The sequence below is a fragment of the Mustela nivalis genome (genome assembly GCF_964662115.1).
Source record: "Mustela nivalis genome assembly, chromosome: 9".
Taxonomy (NCBI): domain Eukaryota; kingdom Metazoa; phylum Chordata; class Mammalia; order Carnivora; family Mustelidae; genus Mustela; species Mustela nivalis.
The window spans coordinates 31,316,325-31,342,241 of record NC_139028.1 but is presented as its reverse complement, the minus strand read 5'-3'; the positions used below and the strand labels follow the sequence as shown (position 1 = coordinate 31,342,241).

The 25,917-nt window shown below is 44.8% G+C and overlaps 1 protein-coding gene across 5 annotated transcripts in view; it reads right to left on the bottom strand.

The window, feature by feature from the left end:
* Nucleotides 1-243: 243 nt before the first annotated feature.
* Nucleotides 244-25,917, bottom strand: part of FLI1 (Fli-1 proto-oncogene, ETS transcription factor) — a 122,702-nt gene continuing 97,028 nt past the window's right edge. For 4 of the 5 annotated variants that reach the window (XM_082683950.1, XM_082683952.1, XM_082683953.1 and 1 more), the window contains 4 exons: nucleotides 7,218-7,283; nucleotides 5,296-5,355; nucleotides 3,386-3,433; nucleotides 244-2,255 (listed from right to left, as the gene is read on the bottom strand). In XM_082683950.1, coding sequence (XP_082540076.1) covers nucleotides 1,726-2,255; nucleotides 3,386-3,433; nucleotides 5,296-5,355; nucleotides 7,218-7,283 — 704 coding nt within the window. In that variant the 3' untranslated portion in view covers nucleotides 244-1,725. The remainder of the gene's footprint in view (nucleotides 2,256-3,385; nucleotides 3,434-5,295; nucleotides 5,356-7,217; nucleotides 7,284-25,917) is intronic. The other variant, XM_082683954.1, reaches the window with a different exon arrangement.

Sequence of the window (25,917 nt, the reverse complement as noted above, 5' to 3'; positions counted from 1 at the left end):
TTTGTGAGTTACATCCCCATAGTAAATCTCCATCAGTACTGTACATCTTACAGTCCTGTTTCTCTGGAGAATAGTGACTAATACAAACAATGACAAAAACCACACCGATTTTGTACTTTCTGCTTTCTGGCAGTATATACACATGAAAAAGCCTTTACAGTGCAAGAGTTTCAATTGGGAACTTCCCCTGGGAAAACCCTTTGATTGACTTAGGGGTAAATAAGGCAACCATGTTCTCAGTTCTGAGAGAAGAAGGCACAATTTATTTAGTCAAATTATTTTACAACATAGTCTTCATTGACAGTTGTCAGCTTAACACTTAATATAGTTTTAAAAAAGTCAATGATTACCTGCAAAATTATATATATTTTAATATCTAAAAAATATATTGCATATATAGGGCAGGAAAATCCCTCGTATCCACAAGGGAAAGTTTGCTTGTTCTTTTCAAAGTTGTGATTATTGCATTATGGTTATTTACAAACATTTCCAAAGCATTAACGATTTGAATGGTTCACCTTCACCTCCTTGTGCACGCCCGTTAAATACTGCATGGTGCTTCTCTTTCTAGTAAAGTCAGTGACTCAAACGTCCTGTTTTCTTTTTAGCAATAGTCACATTATGTTTTTTAAAAACCAGCTATAAAAACGTACAAACAGCCCAAATGTACAGATTGACAAAAGATGTACAAATTACATTTAAAAAAATAACGACTGATTTGATAGTAAAATTGTCTTTGTGACCGAGGTCAACTCGTTTATTTATTTTTACTTTTTTTAATTATCTATTTTTAATACTGTGAGATATAGGAAAATAACTCTGCATAATTTATACAGTAAGTTGCCTTCTGATTGGTTGACCCTGGACCGGTGGTCGGACAAACGCACAGCGCTTGCGAATCTGCTTGTGTTCAGAAATCCCTATGACTTTTCAAAGTTCTGGGACCCACTGTCATTACTTAAAAAAAAAAAAAATTATTTAATTCTCTGTCTTTCAGTAATGTCTGCATTTGCATTAACATTTCTTAAGTTCATATCTTGACTATTTCCAGAGAGATGGTCAGCCTAGCACATACTGCCCACTGGGAGGGGTTTTGCAATGCCCACGGCTTCTTAAATACACACACACATGTTCTTTCTTTTAAATTCCAGTTGGGTGAAAACTTCACTGGCCTTACAACCAATGTTCCAGTTGCCATCCACTGAATCAGGTTCTCCTACAATAAGGTTATAAGGTTCCTGCCTCTATTTTCTCTCAGTCTCCAGCCAGAGCATTAACTGGTTAAGTCCATGATTATTTTTTTTATCATACTGAACCCTACAAGATCCATGATGAGACCCGTGTGTTGATAAGAAACTGCTTTGGTCATAAAAATATAAAGAAAATGTACAGTTTCTTTCCTAGAACCATGATACAACCATTCTAGTAATCGAAATATTCAACTCAGAAGAGGATAGCAGGTTGAGATTCCAAACTGGTGTACTGGCCCAGAAAATCAGCCATCTCTTTGTTCAAGGTAGAGGAAGCGGAAGTTAACCAACATTTAAAAAAAAAAAAAAAAAAAAAAAAGGATTGTTTTTAAACAACAAACGTTCTATCCAACAAGAAAGAACATCCAGTTTTGTTTTTCTCTTCAAAGCCACGTATGTCCTTTGGAGTCCAAAGTATCCCAGGAAGTGTGAGGAGTGGGGGGCTTCAGGTAGAAGACCACCGATGATTAAGCTTCTAGTAGTAGCTGCCTAAGTGTGAGGGCACGTGGGTGTTGGGATGGCGGGGGACATTGGGGTTGGGGTAAATCCCACCTGTGGGGGAGGTCCAGTATTGTGACGCTGCTCCGAAGAAGCTAGAAGACGTGACTGGCATGGAGGTCGGGTGGGGAGGGACAAAGTTCACCTTCTGTTGATGGGCGTGGTAGGAGGGCATGTAGGAGATGTCAGAAGGGTACTTGTACATGGACGACTCCGTGGGATGTGGCTGCAGAGCCTGCGCGATGCCGTGGAAGTCAAATTTGTAGGCATACCTCTTGCCGTGCACTTTGGTCATAATGTTTTTATCATAGTAGTATCTGAGGGCCCGGCTCAGCTTGTCATAATTCATGTTGGGCTTGCTTTTCCGCTCTCCCCAGCGCCGGGCCACCTCATCGGGGTCCGTCATTTTGAACTCCCCGTTGGTCCCCTCCCAAGTGATACAGCTGGCGTTGGCGCTGTCTGAGAGTAGCTCGAGGAGGAACTGCCACAGCTGGATCTGCCCGCTTCCTGCGGGCGGTGAGGCAAACAGGAGAAGACAGAGCAGCTCAGTCTGGGCAAGTCAGAGTCCGATTCCCTAAGACGTCCGATTCCCTTCTCACCCTTCCTAAGAAACCTGTTATTTCCTGTCACGTTCAGAATCTACTGCCTCTGGCAGCCCCGTAGCTGGATGATTTGAGGCATGCCGCTTCCCACCCCTTTGGGCAAGAATTTTGAATCTCTTCTAGAAAGATTTGCATCGCTGTCTAGTTTTGACTTACTCATGAAGTCCCCCCAAATGTTCCTTGTCAGTGTAAAAGGGAGCGGGGCCAGAAGACCACAGGGAGAAGGGGTGGCCCAGGTGTCAGGCTGAAGGCACCTGGGTCGTTCCTTAGCAGAGCCCCAGTGCTTGGGTCTCAGCTCTAAGTCTGACAGAGAAGAACTTGGGCAGAGAGAAAAATAAGAGGAGAGGGAGCTGTGTGCCTCCTCCCCGCCCCAAGATCCCAAAACAGGAATGGCCAGGCACCGAAGAATGGGCCTGCAGACACAGGCAAGAGCAGTTCCCTGAGGTGTGAAGGTGTGGGGTTCACTACCGCAAAGGGCCAGTTAGCTCACACGCTTGGTGGTCTTGGTCTAGAATTCATTTGAGAGCTATTTTTAATAATGAACCCTTAAACCACATTGTCAGATTTCCTTTATCTGCAACTTTTCAGGGACACGCCTCTTTCACAAGGCTTTCAGATAACTGTGACCCTTTCTAAAGTCAAGAACAAAACACCTTTGGACCATCTATTCACGTGTGACTTCCATGAGGACCATAACTGAGAACTCACTGGAATTGCCCCTCCCATTCTCCCCATCTTTCCCTACAAAAATTTCGACCTGCGTTATTTATTACAGATCTAAACTTCCATGCAGATAGGCAATGCTCATACTCTTGTTTTCCAGAAGGAGCCTCAGCTAATGGACATACCTACCACCTAACAACAAGCTCCAGACTCTCACTTGTACACCAGAGAAGTAGATGTTGACTATTTCAAGGGAAAGAGCACGTGTTACTTCTTAGTCAGGTCTCTGAATTTTGGACAGTGGTCTCTGTGACCTCACAGAGCTATGGAACATTCTGGAAAGAAAAACCTTGCAGGCCAAAGTAAACTCACCGGGGTTGGCTAGGCGACTGCTGGTCGGGCCCAGGATCTGATATGGATCTGAGGAGGCAAAAAAGGAAATAAGCTTCCCTATTATTAAAAATATAAAACCAACAGCATTAATAATAAGAATACCCCTGGGGTTTATACTTTTATTTCAATACCACAGAAAAAACTGGTTTCAGAAAACTATACTGCTTTTATGTGCAAACCTCAAAGATCTGGAGCAGTTATGGTTTTCATTCCTATGATTACAGAAGCATAGAATACAAGAAGCATCATTTTTTTTTTCATATTCAGTGTCTAATATTTGTAGATAACACCTTCAGTGGCTAAAACAGAATCATGAATCCATTTGGAAAGATGCTGGCTAATATTCATTCATCATGACTGAAGTGAAGGACACCTTTTGAAATGGGTTTACAGAAAGGTCTAATGATTCCTGGTCTTTACAGCTCCGTATACATCTCTGGTTTTGTGATACAGCATAACAAACATGTGCCTGGAAATCAGGAAGCCTGGTTTCTAGCCCCAGTTACGTTACAAACTAAATAACTCATTGGGACAATCTCTTCTCCCTTCTACTACCAAATCCTGCCTCATTTGCTTGGAAATGGCAGCAGTAGCCAGAATTTGTATTTTAGCAATAAAATGACTATTCTACCTCGGTCTCTGTAAAACTTACATGATTATTTAATTATAAAAAGAATCTTTGCAATGTTGTTTACATCGGGTCGGTCTTTTTTTCAGGTCAGGAAGTCATGATACACAGTTGGATCGTGACTTGGCCAGGTGGTCGTATGTTTGATGCAGTTTACTACTTTTGCAATTGCCGTTGCAATTTTTTAAAAAATTGGCATGATTTGGGGATTTCTGCTTACAACCATGAATTAACTTGAAAAGTCCTCAAGGCTACTGAGTTTATTCTCCTGCGTCCACATATCCACACAGTACGACAACTGAAACATTTTTGGCAGGTAATGTCTAATTTTATTGTCGCTGGGAATTCTTTAAATGCACTGTGTCAAATCCCGTTTGGCTTGTGTGGTTCACTCAGGACATTCTTTCTCAACCTTCTCAATGACATGTAGGTCCATTCTCTATTGCTCTGCCTTCGATAGAAATGGAACACAGTGTTTCTCTGTCTTAAAGCCAGTGGCTTGTCCAGAACTTAATCTCAGCTGTGTCACACAGAGAAGACAGAGCTAGGCCTGGGAGTGGACACCACAGCTGTCTTCAGAAACAGGAAGGACAGAACAGGAGGAAGGCCTTCCAGATGGCAAACCAGAAAGCTGGATAACAGTTACACAAGGTGGACATTGGCTCCAAGAGTGGAAATGAGCCTAGTAAGGTAGTGAACTCCTCATTGCTATAAATATTCAAGGAGAGATGAGGTAATCATAAGACAGATGTCACAGAAGGATGTGATAGACCTAGTATCACTCCAATACCAAGAGTTTCCAATTCCATGGTTTGAAAAGCTCCCCTGCCTAATTTGTTAAGTAGACCCATCAAGGATGGGAGTAGTTTTAGAAGAAAGGTTTTATGGAGCCTAAAAGGTTTGGATAGCAGCTCTGGAGTCTGTGGATTAGAGCTCTAGTTTTCTCATAAGCCAGCTGTGTGGCTTTTGTCAAATTACTTTCCCTCTCTGGGCCTTAGTTTCTTTATCTTACAAAATGAGGCATTGGAACATTTCATCTTTACTTTTGTTTTTACCTCTGATATGTAACAAATCTTAACCCGCTTCTAGTGTCTGCTACTTTTTATTCACAGAGCTCTTACAGGGAGTCAAGTAGGGATCCTCTGTGAAAGAGAAGAATGAGGACAAATACTGTGTATTGATTCAGTCCCCCTCAGCTGACCACATGGGATCAACAGGGGCATAAAGAGCAAAGGAGGGATTACGCATGCCAGACAGGTACCTGGTTGGGGCCGTTGTTCAGTATTCTTGTTCATTGCTTGTGCTCCTGCAAGTGGGGGACCTGAGGAGGGAAAGGGATAAGGTGAGTGGGGCCACTCTCCATGAGGGAAGAGAAAGGCCTTGTTAAAAGCCCTCCACAAGGTGCTTCCTCATTCATTTGCTCATTTACCCACTCTCTACTCACTCACTTATTCATTTTATCTAATAAATATTTATCTAGAGGGGCACCTGGGTGGCTCAGTCAGCTGAACATCCAACTCTGGGTTTCAGCTGAGGTCATGATCTCAGGGTCATGAGATCGAGCCCCGGGTCAGGCTCCACACTCAGTGAGGAGTCTGCTTGAAAGATTCTCTCTCTCCTTCTGCTCCTCCCCCACTCGCTTGCTCTCTCTCTCTAAAATAAATAAATAAATAAATCCTATAAATCTTATAAATAGTTTTCCAGAATTTACTAGTACTGGCAGTGTTCTTGGTGCTAGAGTTTCAGCAATGAACCAGCAGTTCTGGTAGGACTTACATTCTCATAAGGAGACAATGAGGAACCACAACAAACATACAGCACAGCAGGTCTAATGGTGTTTCTGCTATGAACTGCATTTTTAAGTAGGACATTTCGAGGTTCTCAATGGGATGGGGACATGTGAGGGAATGTCACCTGCTTGTCGTGTTTCCATGTTTTGTGAGTTCCCCTCGTGGAACCTCTCACATTCAGCTTTTCTGCTCCCATCATAGCTTCTCCATCTTGCACCTACGGTGGCTTCTCACACAGTTTATGGTTTATGTATCCTCACCATTCCCCTATCCTCCCACTGGTCCATTGTACATATAGACAGTTTCATTTCCCCAAACCATTTCACTCCACCATCCAAATACCTTTTTGAGTCCTCAGTGACTAAAGAATGAAGTTCTACCTTCACAGCAGCCTTCGTGCCCCATCCTTACCTTTCCAGACTGCTTTTCCTTTGTGCATCTGAAACTCTAAGAACCTGGAGTCCTCCCTAAGCATCAGACATGTCAACCGTGACATTGTTCCCTGGCCCCCCACCTCTCACGGAAGGCTCTGTCTTCCCCATCTCTGCAAGGCCAAATCCTGCCTCTCCTTCAAAAACCAGCTCAAATGCTGCCAGGTCAGGCTCTCCTAGATACTTCCCAGATGAAAAAAGCTGTGTGCATGTGTAACCTCTCTCCCCAGCTTGACAGATTGGTCTATGTCTGATTCATCTTTGTGGACCTGAGAGTGCCAAGTCCCAGGTACAGAGTAGACAAATAAGGAATACATAGTATGGAAAGGGGTCCCAGTTATTGCTTGAGCATCAATTTGTTATCACAACCTTCTTGAAAGAAGGCCCTTCATCACCCATGTGCTGAACATTTTGTTCCCTACAAATAGCAAGTTTCATACATTCTGGTTAGGAGTGCATAGTCATTCTCTTTCTATATTCCCTTAATGGGAGATTTGGGGTCAGTCTTGAACACAAATTCATGTGTCAGACCCCCACCATTGCCTCCTAAGACCGTTCTCCAACCCAGCCGAGGTCAGGGAGGTTGGTATGATTAAGCTTCAACACTCAAAGGAGGAAAGTCATGAACGACCATTATCATGACAGAAATGGCTAGATCCAAATCCAGCAACCTTCCATTCATACAGAAAATCCAGTCTTGAGAAGCCTTCTAGCTTCAAAATGCGAAAACCAAATGCAATGCAAAAAACCCGCAAGGTCTGAATGAAAATCCCACGTTACCTTTCAAGGAACAAGTATCACTGATAGGCCCTACCCTGGCAGTTAACTTTGATGTCCTCTGCACAGGAAAGACAACAAATGCACACTCCTGCTCTGTTCTAGCTCATGACCCTGTTTTTCACCCATGTTTGTAGGGAAAAAAAATTTTTTTTTCTCCAAATGATAGCGTGTCATTTACTTACTTTTGTTGAGGCCAGAATTCATGTTATTGCCCCATCCGCCTCTCCTTACTGAGTCATAAGAAGGGTCTAATGAAAAACAACAAGTAGAGGTACATCAGCATCTCCAGCTTTTCAGAAAGGTGCCATACGATTCTCTTGTAGTGATCAAGAGAAGTTTGATTTAATCAGCCATGACGTCTTAGGCATGACTAAGTTCCAGAGGTGTACTCTCCTCCTGGGCTACGGGTGGAAAGGAACATTAACACTCATCAGAAGTTGGAGTGAACAGGAAGATTCTTGAATTTGAAGTCAGCGGATTGGTTCAAGTTCTGTCCCTTGCCACTATTTGTTGTGGGACCTTGGATGAATCATAACTTCCCTGAGCTTCAATATTCTTGACTATGGACATAAAAATTTACACCATTTTCCCCCCTTATGGAGTTGCAGTAATGCTGTGAACTGAATGTTTGTGTGTCCTCCCCCCTTTCCACCCCCAAATTCACATGTTCACCCCAGATGTGATGTGATGGTGTTAGGTAATTAGGGAGGTAATTAGGTTATGAAGGTGGAGCTCACTAGAAGGAGCTAATTAGGTTATGAAGGTGGAGCTCACTAGAAGGTGATCAATGGCCTTATCGGAAGAGGTGGTCGAGCTAGCCTGCCCTCTTCCTGCCATGCGAGGGTACAGCGAGAAGTCAGCGGTCTCTGATCCAGAAGAGAGCTCTCCTCAGAGCCCCACCATGCTGGCACCCTGATCTTGGACTTCTGGCCTGGAGAAGGTGTGATAAATGTCTCTCATTTCTAAGCCACCCAGTCTATGGTCCTTTGTTGCAGTGGCCTGGCTAAGACAGGCAATAATCCAACGAGAAAACATCCGTGAGACAACTTCCAAGCCTCCATAACCGTGTTCAGGAATTGCCTAACTAACTGGCTGGAAACTTCCTCTTTTCCCTTCTCATGGTGTGAGTTCTGTTGGGACATGAAGCAGGAATAGCAGAAGAGTTGAGGGATTCAGCATTGTGACTTTCAAAGTCTTTCCATGAACAACAAAGAAACCATAAAAACCATCCAAACAAATGGAGCACGAACCTCATCAAACAGCAGCCTGACAGGGTGAAAGGCGACCCATCCTCCCCCCAGGCCCCCCTCCCCATCCCCTCCCCCCTCCCTTCGGAGCCTCTCCAACAAATTAGAATAAGCTCTGCGGAGATGGACGGGCCCATCCTATTGCTTGTTCTCATTGCTTCTGGCTAAGAAGAACCGAAAGCCCGGATGGTTTTCTTGTGGAAAAATCCACGTGCGGACGCACATTCCTCCCAGCTCTGGAAAAGCCAGTTCACTTTTTAAATTACCATCTGTAGCAACTGGCATGAAAAGCAAAACAGAAAGCAAGAAGGATGAGGATGGGAAGGGAGGGCAGAGAAGGGGACAAAAAAGACACAAAGCTCCATGCATTTAAGTCCTCTGTTTTCTTTGGCTTCCACTCCCTCCCCCACAATTCTCCCGCAAATAGATTCCTACTTTTGTTTAAAAATGAGGCAAAACAAACACAAACACAAATCCCAGCTTGTTTAGGGGCCTAGAGCAAGGTGAGGGCTCTCAGGAACGTTTTCTGGGATGTCTTGTAAGGATCTGTAGAGCGTGTCCGATGCTGGTATAAGCAAAATGGAAGGCAAGATTCCTCATTTCTCTTTGGGGGCAGGGGTGGGGAGCAAATGCTATTTAGGCCTTCAGTAATTTATAGCTGGGCTTGGAACAACACTGTTTGACTGCATGGGTCCACTTACACGTGGATCGTGAATGGTACAGTACTATGACATCTTTTTCTTATGATTTCCTTACTAATATTTTCTTTTCTCTAGCTTACTTTATTGTAAGAATATGGCATTTAATACATCTACCATAGAAAATATGTGTTAGATGACTGTGTATGTTATTGGTAAGGCTTCTAGTCAACAGTAGACTATTAATAGTTAAGTTTTGAACAGTCAAGAGTTAGACACTGATATTCAACAGAGCAGAGTGTTGGCACCCCTGACCTCCATGTTGTTACCCCTAACCTCCATGTCGTTCAAGGGTCAACCATAATTGGGAGTGACTTCTGCACTGCGCCACGTGCTTGGCCATAGACTGGATGGGAAGGGATATGAAAATATTCCCTGCAATTGTGTTTAAATATGAGAAGATTGGCAAGACTGTGGGGAAAATAAGGACCATGTACTAAAGGAATGGTGTGGTACCAAGGTCCACTGGAGGTTAAGGAGGGAGAGGTGAGTGTCACTGGGACCATCAGCCTTGAGTGGGATCCCTTTGGGGAGGAGAGAGTGAGTAACGAAGGCAGGCACAAAGCAGAAGTATCTGGGGAACAGCCGTGGGTGTCATGAACACATGACAGAGGTAGAGGGAAGGGAGGGGACAGAGGGGTGGAAGTGAGGGCCAAGGTCATGTCCAAGACCATGGTGATGGCAGCTAGGCAAGCACAGTGGCCTTGGGTGCAGGGAATGGACACCAAGAGAGATCATGGGCATCAGCATGACCACGCACAAGGGTGTGGTGGAGAACAAAGCTTGTGAGGTTGTGTCGGATGGATTGGAGCACCCAGGGAAGGAGGTGATTCTCATAGGAACAGAACAGAAAGTGGGAAAGAAAGTGACAAGTTCATGCCAAAGGAAAAAAACAAATCAGTCGTTCCAGGAACTGGTATGTGTCATCTGCAGTTCTGACTTGACATATGATTTACTGCATTGATAAAATCTCTGGCTCCAAGTTTACTTGGTGTTTTTTGGTCGATTGCTATTCTACCAAAGGCTTTCATCCTGTCTGAAAGCTTTATTCTATCCATTCCAAGGACTAAACTATGGCCATGGCTGATCAACTTCTCCTCCTATTCCTTTCCAGCAGCTCCAGGAACAGACCTAGCACACAAAGGTTACAGAATGAGTGGATGTACTCCTTCTAACCAACAAGGGTGGGTGACCGCTGGATTCTCCTCTAACTCCAAGGGGCCCCATCCTGGTTTGAAGTTGATGCCTTATCAGAGAAGTGTTTGGTGGTCCCATCTTTCCTGCCACACCTTGAGGTCTGTGGAGGGCTTCTGTAGGGACACAATTCTCCCACTAGCTTACCTCAGGAGAAAGCCTGGCTGAGAAGACTTTCAAAGTCCTACCCAACCCCTGAGTCCTCTAGTAAGTAAAAAAGGGAAGTGACAGAAACAGAGATGCCACCAGCAATCAGTCTAAACTATGTCCTCCCTTCTGTCTTTGACAGAAGAATAAAGAGTAAAGGCCATGTCTTCAGCTGGTGTCTCTAGCCAATGGTCCCCAAGGAGCGTGTGAACTCAAAGCCACACGGATCACAAGATCCCTTTCTTTTCTGTTTTTTCAATCCCATCTACCTACACAGAAAATCCCACCACAGGTACCTGGGTCCACAAAGAACACCCTGGGTCTGTTTACTGAGGAGTTTAACAAATACACTCGATGGGTACTGGGGCTCATGGGGGCAGCTGCTACATGTAACATTTCAGTGAAGACCAGTGTTTTGGGAGTAAGTCCTATGGCAAAGACAAAGCATGATGCTGGAGAAGACCAAGGCCAAGAACCAAGGTCTGGCCCTCAGCCTCAGAGAGCTGAAGAAACAGGGTAGCCTTGTGGATAAAACGAGATAGCCAAGTAAATGCCTGGCCCAGTGAGAGCACAGACTCAGCCTCGGTACATGTTGCCAAGTAATATTATTATTGACATCATTATTATGCACCTAAAAAATGATTATCCCCAGAGACATGGGTTTGCTAGCCCTACCAAATACACGTTCATTTCCCCTCCCATGCTCCCGACTCCCTTGCTATGCTGTATTTGTCTACTTTACCACCAAATTTAATCACTAACTCACGGTTGTTTCTTATAGTCTGCATCTCCTACCCGAATGCCAGTTCCGCAAGAGTAGCAGTCTTTCTGGTATAACCAAGCACCTAGAATAGTGCCCCACTATTATAATTTATATTATATTATATTATATTATATTATATTATATTATATTATAATATATTATATTATAATATATTATATTATATTATATTATAATTATAATTTGATAATTATTTGTTGAATGAATGAACAGACAGGCCAATATTTTATTCTTGCTAAGTATACCCACTTCCTCTTATTGTTCACTATTTCACTAGTTGAACAGAATTCAAGGCCCCTCCCCTGACTTCTCCCCACTGAAGTCTCCTAGGTGTTTTAAGACTAGGTGATGAGGTATATAAGCCATATTCATTCTGGATGCCCTTGAGACACCATGAACAACAATGCACATAGGCTAAAACCTTTTCCCCCTTGGGAAGTCAAGGAGTGGACATCACACATTAAGAGAAAACTTAGCAGTGTGGCAGTTCCCGTCCCAGACAGACAAACAGATATATGTTTATATCCCAAATGGAAAAGCCTGGACCTGGGAGTTAACCCAGCAGCTCACATTTCTGCACCAACACCAGCCCTCCTGGGGCCTGATGCCTGGGTACGTCAGAGCCCCTGCTGCTGGTCGGCACAGGGAGAGTTCTCTGATGGCCTGAGTCCGGTCCACGCAGCCGCCTGAGTGTGCACTGATCTCTCCACCCCCACCCCACAGTCCCCCAGTATGGTGTATGCTTCTGCTTTCTGAGAAATGTCTTCTGAAAAGACAAGCTTAAGGTAGCAGCAGAGAGGACAAGTTTTAAAAAAGTGACCGTTAAGGACCAGAAAACCAGTTGATGATCTTCTATGTAGTGGCAGATGGCTTTATTGGCAGAAAAATCACTCTGACTCTGACAAGCTGTCTTTTACTTTGGTGAGCTGACCCTCCCTGGATTTATAGAATATTAAGATGACACATCTCACAGTGACTACTTCTCAGAGAAGTCGTCCAAAGGGCTCTAGCTGGAGTCCATCGTTTCCGGCAGTCCAGAGCAAAGAGAGAATAGAGGCTCATTCGGGAAAATCTGGGCACTGCTGGGCATTGTAGATAATTCAGCCTCACATATGTAATGGCCCAAATAGTATCTAGTATCGCCATTATGTGATGTTCAACGTGGCTGAATCAGACGCAAAATGGCCTCTCAGTACAGAACTATGAACCTGGAGATTTTTTTTTTTTTTTTCTGAAATTTCCTGTTGAAAGGAGAAAGCTTTTTCTGGAAATGACCTTCTCATAGACATCCATGCAGTGTTAACTCAGTTTCTGTGTGAAGCTTTTAAATGGGTTCTAGAAATCTGGCCAACTGACTCAGGAAAGAAAGCTTCTTTCTGCTCTGACGCCCACGGTTGGCTGTGTGAAGGCCTCATGTCCCGGTGAACACGCAGCTCTCTACTTTGTCATGACCTCACTGGGGGCCAGCACACAAGCGCCTCTCTCTTGATCCCTTACGACACAGGCCATGCTCTCAATTACTTGATGGAAAAAAGATGAATTTTCCCTGAACCTTCTCATCGAATTTCTGGTTGCTGCTGAAAGAGCTGGCAGCACCTAACCATGTTTATCCTTGGAAAGCCCAGCTTCTGAATGTAGACCTTTCAGCTGAAGAATGGACAAGGCTGCTCATGCTCAGTCAGATCCAGACTTCCTCTCTGGGAAGCGGAGGATACCACAGGAGACCCAGAGCCCTGAACTGCCCAAGAGAGGGTCCAGCCCACCTGGAGGTAATTACATATCCTAGTCGCTCACAGGGAAGAACGTAGGGGAGCGGCCATGTTTGTTGTCAGTAGATGTTTGGGCCAGACGAGCCTCCAAAGCCCCTTCTCCCTTTGAGGTCCTGGTCTTCTGGCAGGCCCAGTCTCTGAGGAGAAGGTCCTACTGGCCAACAACCTGGCTCACACTGCTTTCCTCTGGGCTTCCCTTTGTGTTGCCTGTGACACTGGCAACCTGTCCAACCCATGAAAGCTTGCTCTGCTTCCTGAACCTTCCTGGCCCCCACATCGGGCCAGCTTCTTGTCTGCCACCATCTCCTCTACAATGCCTGCCAGTGACTAAGCCAGCTATTTGAACTTCCGGCCTGGCCTCCCACTTCAGAAACATAGCCACCTAACACCTGAGCAGCAGCCGTTTGGTGGTGGTGGGGGGGGGCAGGACACACCTGGGGGGCACTGTCTTTTCTCTGTGTGAGACCCTGGGCTTTCTCCAGCAGCTACGTCATGGTGGGTAGAGTCACGGAGCTCTGGGTTCAGACCCCAGCTCTGTCATCTACTCTGCTGAGTGATCTTAGCCAAATCACTACTCTGTTGAATTTCAGGTTCTCCTTCTCTATAAGAGCGGAAAACACATGCTTTAGAGGACAGCCTGGAGGAGTAATTCCACGTGTGATAAGCAGCAACTTCCAAATTTACACTGTAGACCTGTTGTTTATTCTCTCGTCCTGACATCTCTCAACTATTTCTCTTGGTAAGTTGAGATTAAAGAGTTCATCGAGGAGGGCCTTGAAAAGGGAGAGAAGCCACCAAAGGGAAGAAATGGTTCCACTGCTATGCTCCTGAATCAGTGATATCCCATGGGAATCACGTGTGGCTCACTTTCCACAGGAGAAGTGGGTTGATTGGGCCCTGGTTTGAGAGACCTGGCCCTGGAAGACTTTGGGGGGCAGTGGCCGCAGGCCGCCTTCAGTAGAGTGGGCTCGGGGAGTAAGAGTCCAGCGTCCACCTGACTGCCAGCTCCCCCAGTCCCTACCTAGCTGGCCCCAATGCTCAGAGCTGTGTCCCCTCACCTCATTTCAACTCATGCTATAGGAGCAGGCCAGCCTTCACCTCAGTAGTATCTTATGTTCCAAAGAGCAGCAGAGGATCTTGGCTTCCACTGAGACTCAGGAGGAGGGAAATATCTAGGGAAGGCTTTCCCTAAACTTGGAACTCACAGAAAAAAAAACATCCTGGATCAGATTTCCTTTGCTCAAGGATCTTGTCCTGGAATCCAAACAGCCCCTCAGCCTCAGCACCAGCCCCGCTGTGTGGAGTATAATGGAGGTACTGTTTAAGATTATTATATGTGCGAAGGGGGGGGGGGAGGCATATGAGAAAAATGCTTGAAAAAAGTGGATGGTTTTTAAATATGAAAAGTTTGGAAGCGTGAGTGGCCCATTCGCCAGGCACAAACTTGCCACAGTCACGCAAGGCTCCCCACTGAGCCCGGACCCTTCCTTCACTTTGTGTCTCCCAGGAGCTCTGTGTCCGAACGACACTGAAGTCTAAATGACCTATTTATTTTGATAAGGCCTCAAAGTGGGATTTGGGGGTCAGCCTTATGTGGAAAAGCAATTCATACTGACTAGATTAATTGGGTGTTTGCCCAAATTTCCCTCCACATTGGGCCATGCAGACACAACTAAAGTGCAGGCTTTTTGGTCAAATCCGCCTCAGGTTTAAAAGGATTCCAAGTAGGGAAAAGAAACTCGAAAGTTCACCTAAGTAACAGGGCTTGAGGAGAAAGGAGAGGTGATCTTGTGTTCGACCCCCTCTGCTCCCCAGTCTGAACGGCCACCCCCAACACCTTCACAGTGAGGTTGTCCTCACTTGTTCTGGCCACAAGGGGTACGATCCTGTGTCTGCTCCACAAATCAGCTTTTGCATCCTCTTCTTTTCAAGGTCTGCAGGTTAAGGCTCCCTGGTGATAGTCTGATGTTTATTGCCCTGCCCTGTTCTTCTTCTTGTGTAGTTCTCTGTGCACATATCTTGCTTGCTTGGTGATGATCTTTTGAAAGAGAGGGACTGCGGTGTCTTAATCACCTTTCTTTCCCTCGCCAACTCAAGATTCTTTCCCTCCCCAACAGTAGCTTATTGGACTTAATCAATATCTCTGATCCCATGGTACATTCATTCAGCCACATTTTATTGAACGTCTACTATCAATCCAGATACCGCTCTATGCGCTGGGAACACAATGATGGCTAGACGAACATTCCTGCTCTGTGGGACTTACATTCAAAACAAACAGTAAACCACATTGTATATGAGAAGGTGGTGAGAACCATGGGAAAAGAGAAGACACTGAAAGCATGGCAGGCAGTACTGGGATGGGGAGGGCCTCACCAAAAACATCTAATTGGAGCTCAGACTTGACCAGTCTAATGGTGTGAGAACAGATCTCTCCCTAGCACCACATTTTTTTCAAGAGGAATGACCGCCGGCTCACCCTACATTGATCTGAAAGTCCTCCTGGAAAGTTGATGCCCTTTTATTAACTCTTTCTTTAGTGAGAATTACTTGAAGTTGGAAGACAACAAAATAAGTGAAAAAAAACCCGACAGTATCTTTTTGGCTTTTTAGGGTGAGGACAGTAAGAGGTTTGATGAGTCTGGTCTAGTAAAGGGTTCCCCAGTTCATGCAGACTTAGAATCATGCTAACTGGAAACCCTGAGGTCTTCCCCTCACACTGATTTAGGGTTACCATTCAGATCAAGAAACTTAAAATCCCAACACTGCCCTATGATCTGCCTGTTGAGCTGCATCAGAAATGCAGGAAAGGGCAATTCTCTGGGGTCAGCATGGGAAGAATGGACAGGTCAGGTCATCACGAAGGAATACTCCATCTTTGTGGCCTGGTAGGTAAGCATGAAATGCTTCCATTCCTGAGTCCTGCATCCACATGACAAAAACACAGCAGTTTTAAAGAAAAAGAACCACCAATTCTTGGTAGGTGGAATGCGATCTCACTTATATAACAGAATCAGAGGCTTCTTTTCAGACTGGAAGAGACCTCAGACATTATCTAAACCAGACATGCAAATTAGCAAAGGCCTGGAGGCCCAGAGCCTGAGAGAAAGCATATGTGGCCATATAAGAATTTTAATAGAAATTGAAAGTATGACTCATAGCATAAAAACTGCCATTCTCTAAACTCCTCTAGGATATTGGGCAGGGCTGATAATTATTTTATAGGCAGGCCAAAGACTTTTTAAGCTCAGAGGTTTTCCAAGATTACACCAAGAATAATTTCCATCTCTTTGGAAGAGTGATACCTAGATCTTACCAAGCATAATATGGTTGTTTGTGGTGTTCGTGAGGATGCCTAAAGATTTTCATTAGAAGGAATTCCATAATTTCTCTTTAATCTCTTCCAAGCAGGGAAACAGCTCATTGCAACAGGAAGAATTCAGGATTGGGGTTCAGAACTTGATTTGCTTCCCATCTCTGCTGGTTACCAGCGGCATGAATTAAGGCAAGTGACTTAATCTGTCTGAATCTCAGTTAATCTATCTGGAAAAGGTAGGTACCTGGGTGGGGGAAGGGATGATTCTTCTAAACTTAAGAGTTTGGAAAACCAAATGACTCCTTTAATGCCCACAGGGTTCTACTGAAGAGAAATGAGATCATGTATGTGAAAATGCTTCATATACTCCAAAGTGTCCTATAGAATTATAGCTGCTCCCTTGTTCGAGTTTAATTCATTGGAAATAGGAAGTTAATCTTTCTTGTGTCCACCAGAGCCAATTTCTTTTTGTTCTTTCTTTTAGTGAAGCAGAAGGATTGGGGAAATATTTAATTAAAGTGTCAAACACTACAATTTTTTTCCCCCAGTGAATCCATCAACCATCAGTGATTATTCACGGAACATCTACAGAGCTGGGGAAAAAAGGACGCGGGATGAAACTCACAATTAAAGACTACAAGGTAACCTTGTAATTAGGTCATTAGGTTCATAGATAGCTTGTGAATGTGCTGGGGCTTTGAGAAGAGATTGTAGTCTTTGCGAGTAATGAAGAAATATCTTAAAGGCGGGACTTGAATTGGTTTTTTAAAGGTATGTTAAATTTTGTTAGACAAAGTAATAATCCCACTTAATTACCACTTTTTCTTTAGATTGTGGCTTACACGAGAATTTGAATTTTATCAAAGAGGCATGTTTAAACTTTTTCTTGATCCTCCCAGGTGGGAGCTCACAGATCCCTGAGATGAGAGAGCAAAAGCCCACATGAGTCCTGGTTAGTGTTTTTAACTACAGTATTTCTTCCTCAAAAAGACTTGATGTTCTTCAAAAGGATAACTCATGAGAAATAAGTCCTTTATTTTCTTAGATAGGGGCTTCTCTAAAAAGAGTAAATTGTTAACATTTATAAAAAGAACCACAAAACTTTGGTTAAAGTTTTTATATTAAAATAACAAATGATACTATCAATGCCTTGGTTTTTCACCAAACCTCTACACCTTTATCTGAAAGGAGAGAAGCTTCTCTCTCTTTCTCCAGATAGAGGGATAAATAGATTAGATAGATAGATAGATAGATAGATGATAGAATCTGGTTTATAAATATGAGACTAAGCAAGCTTCTTTCAAATACTTTCTAGTATTTGGAAATACTGGAAATACCACCCCCTCAAACAGCCTCCTTGTATGATTTCTCTATCAGTATATTTTGCAAAACAAATGCATTTAGAACATTGTGTGTTGAGGTGGACACCAACAGACCCCCTGGAGCCCTTGTGGACCTAGGATTTTCTTTCCCAAGTACTTTGGGACCTCACTACTCAAAACAGCCAAAAGAGGTCACTTCTAGCTTCTATTACAAACCAAGACCACATGGCAATAGAAATGGAGTTACATCAACCCAGGCCAATTTCACTTTGAGTCTTAGCTCTGTTATCTGGAATGGGATGAAATGTCTGAGTCAAAGGGAAATTTGGTAGACATGAGAGGCCTGAAATAGTAATAGTCAAGAATCTGGAGATGAACTGGAAATTCAAAACTCAAGGGCCCACTTAGTAAATGTGAAATGCTACTGGGAAACTAGCATTAACAGTTGTGAGAGCTGCACCCCACCCCTCCACCCAGCTTTGTCATGAGAGGGCCCTCCCTGCTGGGCGGGCTAGATCAGTGTCTGGCTGAAGGATTGGAAGTGTACTCTCTAGGTCAAGTGGCCTCCAAATACCTTTCCCACAGCCTTACCCCACCCCCCACCCCCCACCTCCTAGGCTTACTTAAAGCCATTTTTCTCCTATTAAAATGCAGCAGAGCTCATCCATTCATTGTCATCATCATTAATGTTGCAGGACAAGCTGGTGCCTAGCGGGTTCTGGATTTCTCCAGGAGCACTTCAGAGCAGGTTCAATAAACATAAAGACATAAAGACAAAAGACACGCCCAAAGAGGGCAGGAAGGCCAAAGTTGGGGGAACATGTAAGCAGCCGGGAACAGGATGAGGGGCCTGAATGTCTTCCGGCAGAGGGACAAGATGAGGTTAACACTGGTGGCAGAAAGGGTGACCATGACGAGCAAGGAAGGCACATCTCTTCTCCTTTCAATATTCAAATAAAGCTCCAGCTCTCCAGGGTGGGGTTGGTGTCCAGGGACAAGAGGTCAGAAACATTGGACGGCACTCATTCTAAGAATGCAAATCTCAACTCTGACTTCCTCGTGGGCTCCTTTGCCCAGCATGGGCACACAGGCTTGGAGGAGGCTGTGGGCTCCCGTGTGATCTGGGGTGGCTGGATCGTGCGTCTTCAAAATCCTCACAGCCCTCTTTCTTACTCCTCCTTGAGCACCGTGGGTCCATGAAGCTTACAGAGGCAATGAGCTTACCCGTTGCAAAGTGAGGGACACTTCACAACTAGCTTGTGGATAGGTGGGTAGGTGGATGGTGGATAGGTGTCTATAATGCAGCAGAGCTCATCCATTCATTGTCATCATCATTAATGTTGCAGGACAAGCTGGTGCCTAGCGGGTTCTGGATTTCTCCAGGAGCACTTCAGAGCAGGTTCAATAAACATAAAGACATAAAAATTAAGTTTTCAAAACAGAATAGCATAGGGGAAGGGAAGGAAAGATAAAAGAAGATGAAATCAGATAGGGAGACAAACCATAAGAGACTCTTAACCATTGGACACAAACTGAGGATTGCTGGTGGGGAGGGGGGTGGGGGAGGGGGTGGGGGAGGGGGCAACTGGGGAATGGGTATAAAGGAGGGCACGTGATGTCGGGGGCACTGGGTGTCACATGCAACTGATGAATCACTGAACTCTGCCTCCGAAACTAATAATACACTTCGTGCTAATTAACTGAATTTAAATTTTAAAAAAGATAAATTAAAAAAAATTAAGTTTACTGCAAACCTCATTGATTGACAGAGTGTTACTCAGTATAACTCCCTTTTCTAAATTTCTTCTTTTTTCCCTTTATTCTTTTAAGTGTATTATGGAACACAGAAGAACGGGTAATGTCATGTAAACGATAAGGCACGATAATGAAGAAGTCGACCGTGAAACCACCTCACATGCTTCTGGAAACATCTACAATGCTGTACAACATGTACAAACATGTACAAACATGTACAACGCTGAGTACATCCAGTCAGGTCCCTAATTTTTTCGGACCTTATAGCTGAATGGTAAGCTCTTGGAGAATAATTTGAGGCACTTTGCCTATAATTCTCACCCATCGACCCAGTGGCCTTGTCGGAGACGCAGTCCCCACCTCTGAGATGTTCCAAGTCTTTTAAGAGAAAAGACTACTATGACAGAATCTTTTGAGGGCTAAATTGGGAAAACAGTGGGTCCAAGCAAAGCACTGTGGGAATAGGGGGATGACCATACTGAGGAGACGTCGTCTGACCCAGGCCTCAAGAGGCGAGGCACATTTCTTCATTAAATATTCAAATACAGCATGGCGGGTGTGGGGTTCTGGGAAGATTTCAGAATGTGACTTTCTAGGACACAGGCTGCACTGGGGGTGAGACAGGGGAGAAAGGGTGTATGCCACTGGGCAAGGCTGTCACATCCCTGCACCAGAAGCAGACTAGATTGTTCTGGAACTTGTGTCTGTGGGTCCTGACTAGTGGAAGCTGGACAACCTAAACACACACACACAGACACACACACACACACACACACACACACACACACACACATACACGTAAAGGCTGACTTTTGCCTCATAATTCCACTGTGCTGTGGTGGCAAAGTCGTCAACTGATCAGAGTAAGTGGGGGAGACAAGACTGAGAAGCACCTGTGTGAAACTCTAGACAGTCACCCTAGTCATGTGTGTCTGCCCCAGGAACCCTGGGGGGCTCATGGTTGACACCATGCACCTCTGAACTCTCTCCTGCAGGGAGATGTCTGGTGGTCGCTTTCTTTAAAATAATCAAACAAACAAACACAGACACTGAGGAGAATGATCATGGGAAGATATCTTTGCTTGACTACATTTAAAAAATATATCCTCAAAGGAATAAAACATATACAATTTGAATTATCCCTGAGACAGAGAAACTCCTGCAAATAAGGGAATGCAGTCCTTAACTACAACTAAAGGACAAAAAAAATGTCCCAACAAAATTCCCCTATACCTTCCTCCCACAAAGCAAGGACACAATGCCGAAAGTCGTTGGCCTCGTTATTCTGGAACAAATTTACACGTGTCTTAGGAAACGGGTTAAGTGTTTCCAATAATTTAGAGAAAGCATGTCCTAGTCGCTGTGTGTAACCCACACATGTGTGATAACAGTACACGGAGCACACCCACGGAAAAAAATAACAGTGCTTTTACTTAAGAGAAAGGAAGGATAATGGTTACTTAGAAAGTGTCCCAGACAAGCTGTCAAATTGAATTCAGAGAGCAGGAGTCTGACTCCGGGACAGGGCTGGCTGGCTAAATTCCCTTGGGATTGGGGTTTCCTGCCTGCTACAGTTTGGAGACAACCATTCTTTGTTTCCCAGCTCGCTCGCTCGCTCGCTCTTTCAATCTCTCTCTGCTGAACACACACACACACACATACATACACACACAAAAACATGCAGCTCTCCAAAGAGGGTCAGATCGAAAGCAGACAAAACATTAACTCTGGAATTTCAAAGAAAAACAGTTAAAAAAAATAATAAAATGGAGAGAGCGAGCTACTGTCTATTCTAGAATCATAAATCTTGCCTTTGGACCACAGAAACAGCTCGCTCGCTCTCTCTCGCTCTCTCTCTCTCTCTCTCTCTCTCACACACACACACACACACACACACACACACACACACACACACACATTTCAGCAATCACCCCGGCTTTGCTAAAAATGGATTAGGGGTATTTCATCATAAAGAAAAAACACAGAATGACAAAGTTCTTAACAGGCCCTCCTGTGAGGCCTTAATACCCTCAAATTTTTAAGTGTATGTTAGTCGACACAGACAGAGCCTGAGGAACCATATAACCTGCTACATAAGAGAGGTCTTTACTCCCTAAAAATAACAGGAGATTACCTCACAGTATTACAGGCCTTTTCCTATGGGTACACATGTTCCAGACCCATCCCCCATGTGCTACCCTGTACGGGGCCTGCCCACACCAAACACCACGCTCATCCTCCCTTCCTATAGAGACCCCACTTAGGATGCTGCCCAAAGCCCCCCCGGCCCCCAAATGCTGAACTCGAACCCATGTCACCCTCACACACTATGCATTGCCTTAGGAATACATATTCTGAACCCATCTCTGCTCTTTTCCCCATCAAAACAAAGTTTCTTGAGGCAGCTTTGAAATTATGGAAAATTCTGGAGGTATAGAAAAGCAGAGTGAAATGTCTACAGAACCCCGGAGGGCCCTTTATCCTGCTTTAACAAGCATGGACTCATGGTCAATCTCATTCCTGCTCCACTCCCACCTACTATCCCTCCCCAGCCTCCATTAATTTGAAGCAAATTCCGGGCTCTGGGTTCCTTCGTGGAGCTTCCTGGCCCACAGGGAGACACCCCACTGGACTCCGTCTCTCAGTTTCATGTAAGCCACCAAGAGGCCACACAGGGCTTCCCACCCCCCATAACCCTGTCATATGTTGAGGCCTTGGTGCTTCTCCAAGCCATGCTCATATCTCCCAGAGAAGCTCACCTGGGCCCCGACCCCCAGTCCCAGCCTGAACCCCTCTGGCCCCTGGCACTGCTGTCCCCACACGTACACAACAGAGCCAGTGGCACTGACCAGCATCTTAGGGGTCGACTCTCTTCCCCTTGTCTCCATATCGACTCCCAGGACTGCCATGATGCATATCTCTAGAGGGCTCCCATCTTTTGCTCCAACCTCTAAAATTCCATCATAAAGGACACCCCCAATAGGATGTAAATACAGGGGGAATGGCAAGATTTAGCATTATATACTCATCCATACTCCAATATACAGTATTTAAGGACTTACTGGCCTTATCTGTAGTATCTCTGATTCTTAGCCCCTTGATGGTAGGTACTGGTTGGACACCATATTTCTGGGGCTCAGCCTCGTGTCCCAAACATGATAGGTTCTTAAGAAATGAAGACGTGACCGAATAGGGTAGAGGAAGGCACGAATCACAGGATTTTGGTCCATTCTTAAGGTCCTGAGTGACTTCAAACTCTGCCACTTGCCACTCCCTCCCTGTGTGGTCTTGGCTGGACCCAGTCTTCTCTGGCCTCACATCTCTTCTGTCCCATGAAAGTGGGGCGGCAGTGGGGGATGGTGGTGCAGGGTACACAGTGTTAGCATTGAACTATTTTTCATCTCTCCATTATTCTCAGAGAACTTCTTGGAAGTAGCATGTATTTTTCTAGTCAATGATATGCAATTTCATTTTATTCTTTAAGAGGTCCACGTGCATCTCCTTAATAAGATTTTAAGCAGCTTGGCTGTCTCACTGATGGTATCACCATGCCATATGATATGGTGCTTCTCAGCCTTTGGCACAGTGTCAGCAAACGGTCAACCCTCAAAACTATTCTAATTCTTTTGCAATAATAATACTAATTACTATAATTCATGGAGCACTTATTGGTATGTCAGATACCATGGTAAGGGGTTGGTGAGTACTGTCCCAGCCCTGACGGGGTACTAAAATGGTCCTCACTTTTATACATGGGGAAACTAATGCATCAAAAGTAAGTGACTTATCCAGGATCATACACCTAAGTATATGTATAAGTATGTATAAGTATGTATGTATACTGTATAAGTATGTGTGTGTAAGTATGTATGTATAAGTATAAGTATAAGGGTATAAGTAAGTGACTTATACATGGGGAAATTAACGCATCAAAAGTAAGTGACTTATCCAGGGTCTGAGTCCAGAGCTTGAGTTTCTAATCAAGATGTGATAATGTTAAAATAAGAGATGAATACTTGCCTTGGGTAAATTCGGAGCACGAATCAAATAATTTAATTAGTTTACATTTAAAATACCGTTAGATGCTTGAACTAAATAATGCCGAGAGGATGATATGAGAACCAGCGTGGTGGGAGGAAAGAACCCAGAGACCTAGGTGTGAGCCCCGCTCTGTCCTGGGACCTGGGGGATGTCCCAGGAAGCTTGTAATTTCTCTGGGCCTTGTTTTCATTATCTACAGAATGGGAATAATAATAATACCAGCCCTGCTGCCTCCTGGTGAAGTTGTGAGGCGCATATGACATAATGCGTGTGCAAATGCTGGGTCAACAATGAAGGGCTACAGAAAGGGGCAGTTGCTATGTGTGTGTGTGTGTTGGGGTGGGGGGCTGGGGACTGCCATCTGGAAATCTCCTTGACAGAAGCCGGGCTCTTGTTAGGGTGATCTTCAGTGCCAGTTAGGCGTTTCTCGACAAAGGATGGGGAAAGGTAGTTGCTTCCTCCCTCCCTCCCGTACTTAGCAAGCAGACAGACTTTTTCTCCATTAGCCATGGCAACTGCTGGAGAGGGCTCCCCGTGCTCAGGTTTTGCATTCAGCAGCAGGTTCGGAAAGCCTTCCTGGCTGGGGCAAGCAGCTCAGTGCTGCACGGGCCCCTGGCAGGTTTATGAGTTCTAGGAGTTCATAAGCAAGGAGCTCAATATCCTCTGACGTTTGGAGAGTCCAAGGTATTTAAACAGATCCAGCGTGAGGAGCTAAGGAAACGAAGGTTAGGCATGCAAAGCAGCTCCCAAGCTGAGATGGGAAAATTATTGCACGCTGATTTTCCAGCGGAGAGCACTGGGAGGCCCTAGGGTGTACCCCAAAATCAAGGTGGTGCTCTAACCTACACCCCCAAACACACTCCAACCTCAGCGTGGAGGTCAGGGAGAACAAGTTTGGAGAGTCAGTGGTCCTGTTTCCAGGACTCATCATATGGACTTGGAAAGGCCACTCACCTTCCAGACTCTGATTGTCTTTGCTAGAAAATCGAGGTTCCAGGGCTCCTGGGGGTGGCGCAGCTGGTTGGGCGTCTGACTCTTGATTTTGGTTCAGGTCAGGATCGCAGGGTCATAGAACTGAGCCTAGAGTCAGGCTCTGGGTGGGACTTGGAGCCCACCTGGGATTCTTTCTCTCTCCCTCTGCCCCTCCCAAAATAAATACCACTTCTACTATTTAGATACATATAATGAGAGCGTATAAGTGAGGGATTTCTGAGATGTGAAGAGAGGTGCTAACGCAAACTTGTCAAAATCAATGATAATTATAAGATCATCAATGATGATGGAAAGAACAAGTCATGATCACGTGGTCTCTCCACTCAACCCGGACCTTCATTAGTGAACCAACAAGTCCTGTTCCTCCTCCACTAGGGGTCAGGAAAAGTCAAGATCAACCACCCAGTGTATCTCTAAGAAAACCTGGGGGGTGCTCTGAGCTAGGTCTCCTTTTCCTCCCTCGAGTTTGTGTCTGCACTGCAGCAGAGGGCTTCTCAATTTTAGCTGTAGGTTATGACAGTAACCTGGAGAGCTTCAAAAAAAATTCCCAATGTCTACATGTCATTCCTAGCCATTCAGAACTAATGGGTGCTGTCTGAGGCCTGGGCATACGTGTTTAAAAAAATTTTTTTTAAGATTTTCTTTATTTGACAGAGAGAGAGAGAGAGAGCACAAGCAGGGGGAGAGGGAGAAACAGACTCCCTGCTGAGCAGAGAGCTCGATACGGGGCTCGATTCTAGGACCCTGAGATCATAACCTGAGCTGAAGGCAGACATCTAACCAACTGAGCCACCCAGGTGCCCCTTAAATTTTTTAAAAATTTAAATGTCTCATTTTTCTTGTTATTGTGATAAAACATCTCTAACAGAACTGAGCATTTTGACTATTTCTTAGTGTGCATTTTAGTGGCATTAAGGACGTTCACTGGGTAACCCCCACCATCAGAACTTATTCATCTTTCCAAACTGAAACTACATCCATTCAACGACAGCTGCCCCTCTGTCCCTGCTCCCAGGCCCAGTAACCACCATTCCATGCTCCATCTCAAAGGATCTGCCCATTTGAGATGCCTTGTGGGAGCGGAGCCATACAGTGTTTGTTCTAGGGCACCAGTAGTCTCTGTGTGGTTCAGACCAGAACGTAGTGCCAAGCAGGGGATGTGTATGAATTCATCCTTGGGAATGGAGAATGGTACAGGGCATGGATGGAGAGGAGAGTGGAAAAATTGTGAGGTCAGGGCCAAACAATGGGAAACATGTCAAATCTCTGCCGAGACAATCTTTTGGCCAGATATTGTCTGCATGGCCCTCCAGCGAAAAGGGTTGAGCTGTAGGTGTCAGGGAGACCATCGGAAGCCAGGAAATTGGGAACCCTACAACCTGGGTTTGAGTCTTTGCTACACTGTTGTCTAGCTGTGTGCTCTTCAGTGAACGGCTTAATATTGCTGAATCTCACTTTATCTGCAAACTAGAGAGAGTCTTAGCTACCTCTCAGGGACTCTGCCAGGTCAGAAGAAGAGACAGAGCACGTAAAAAGGTCTCTGGTATTACAAAATCCTATGTAGACCACAGCTGTGGCTCCTTTTATAAATGCGTAACTGTTGCTTCCATCCTACTGTA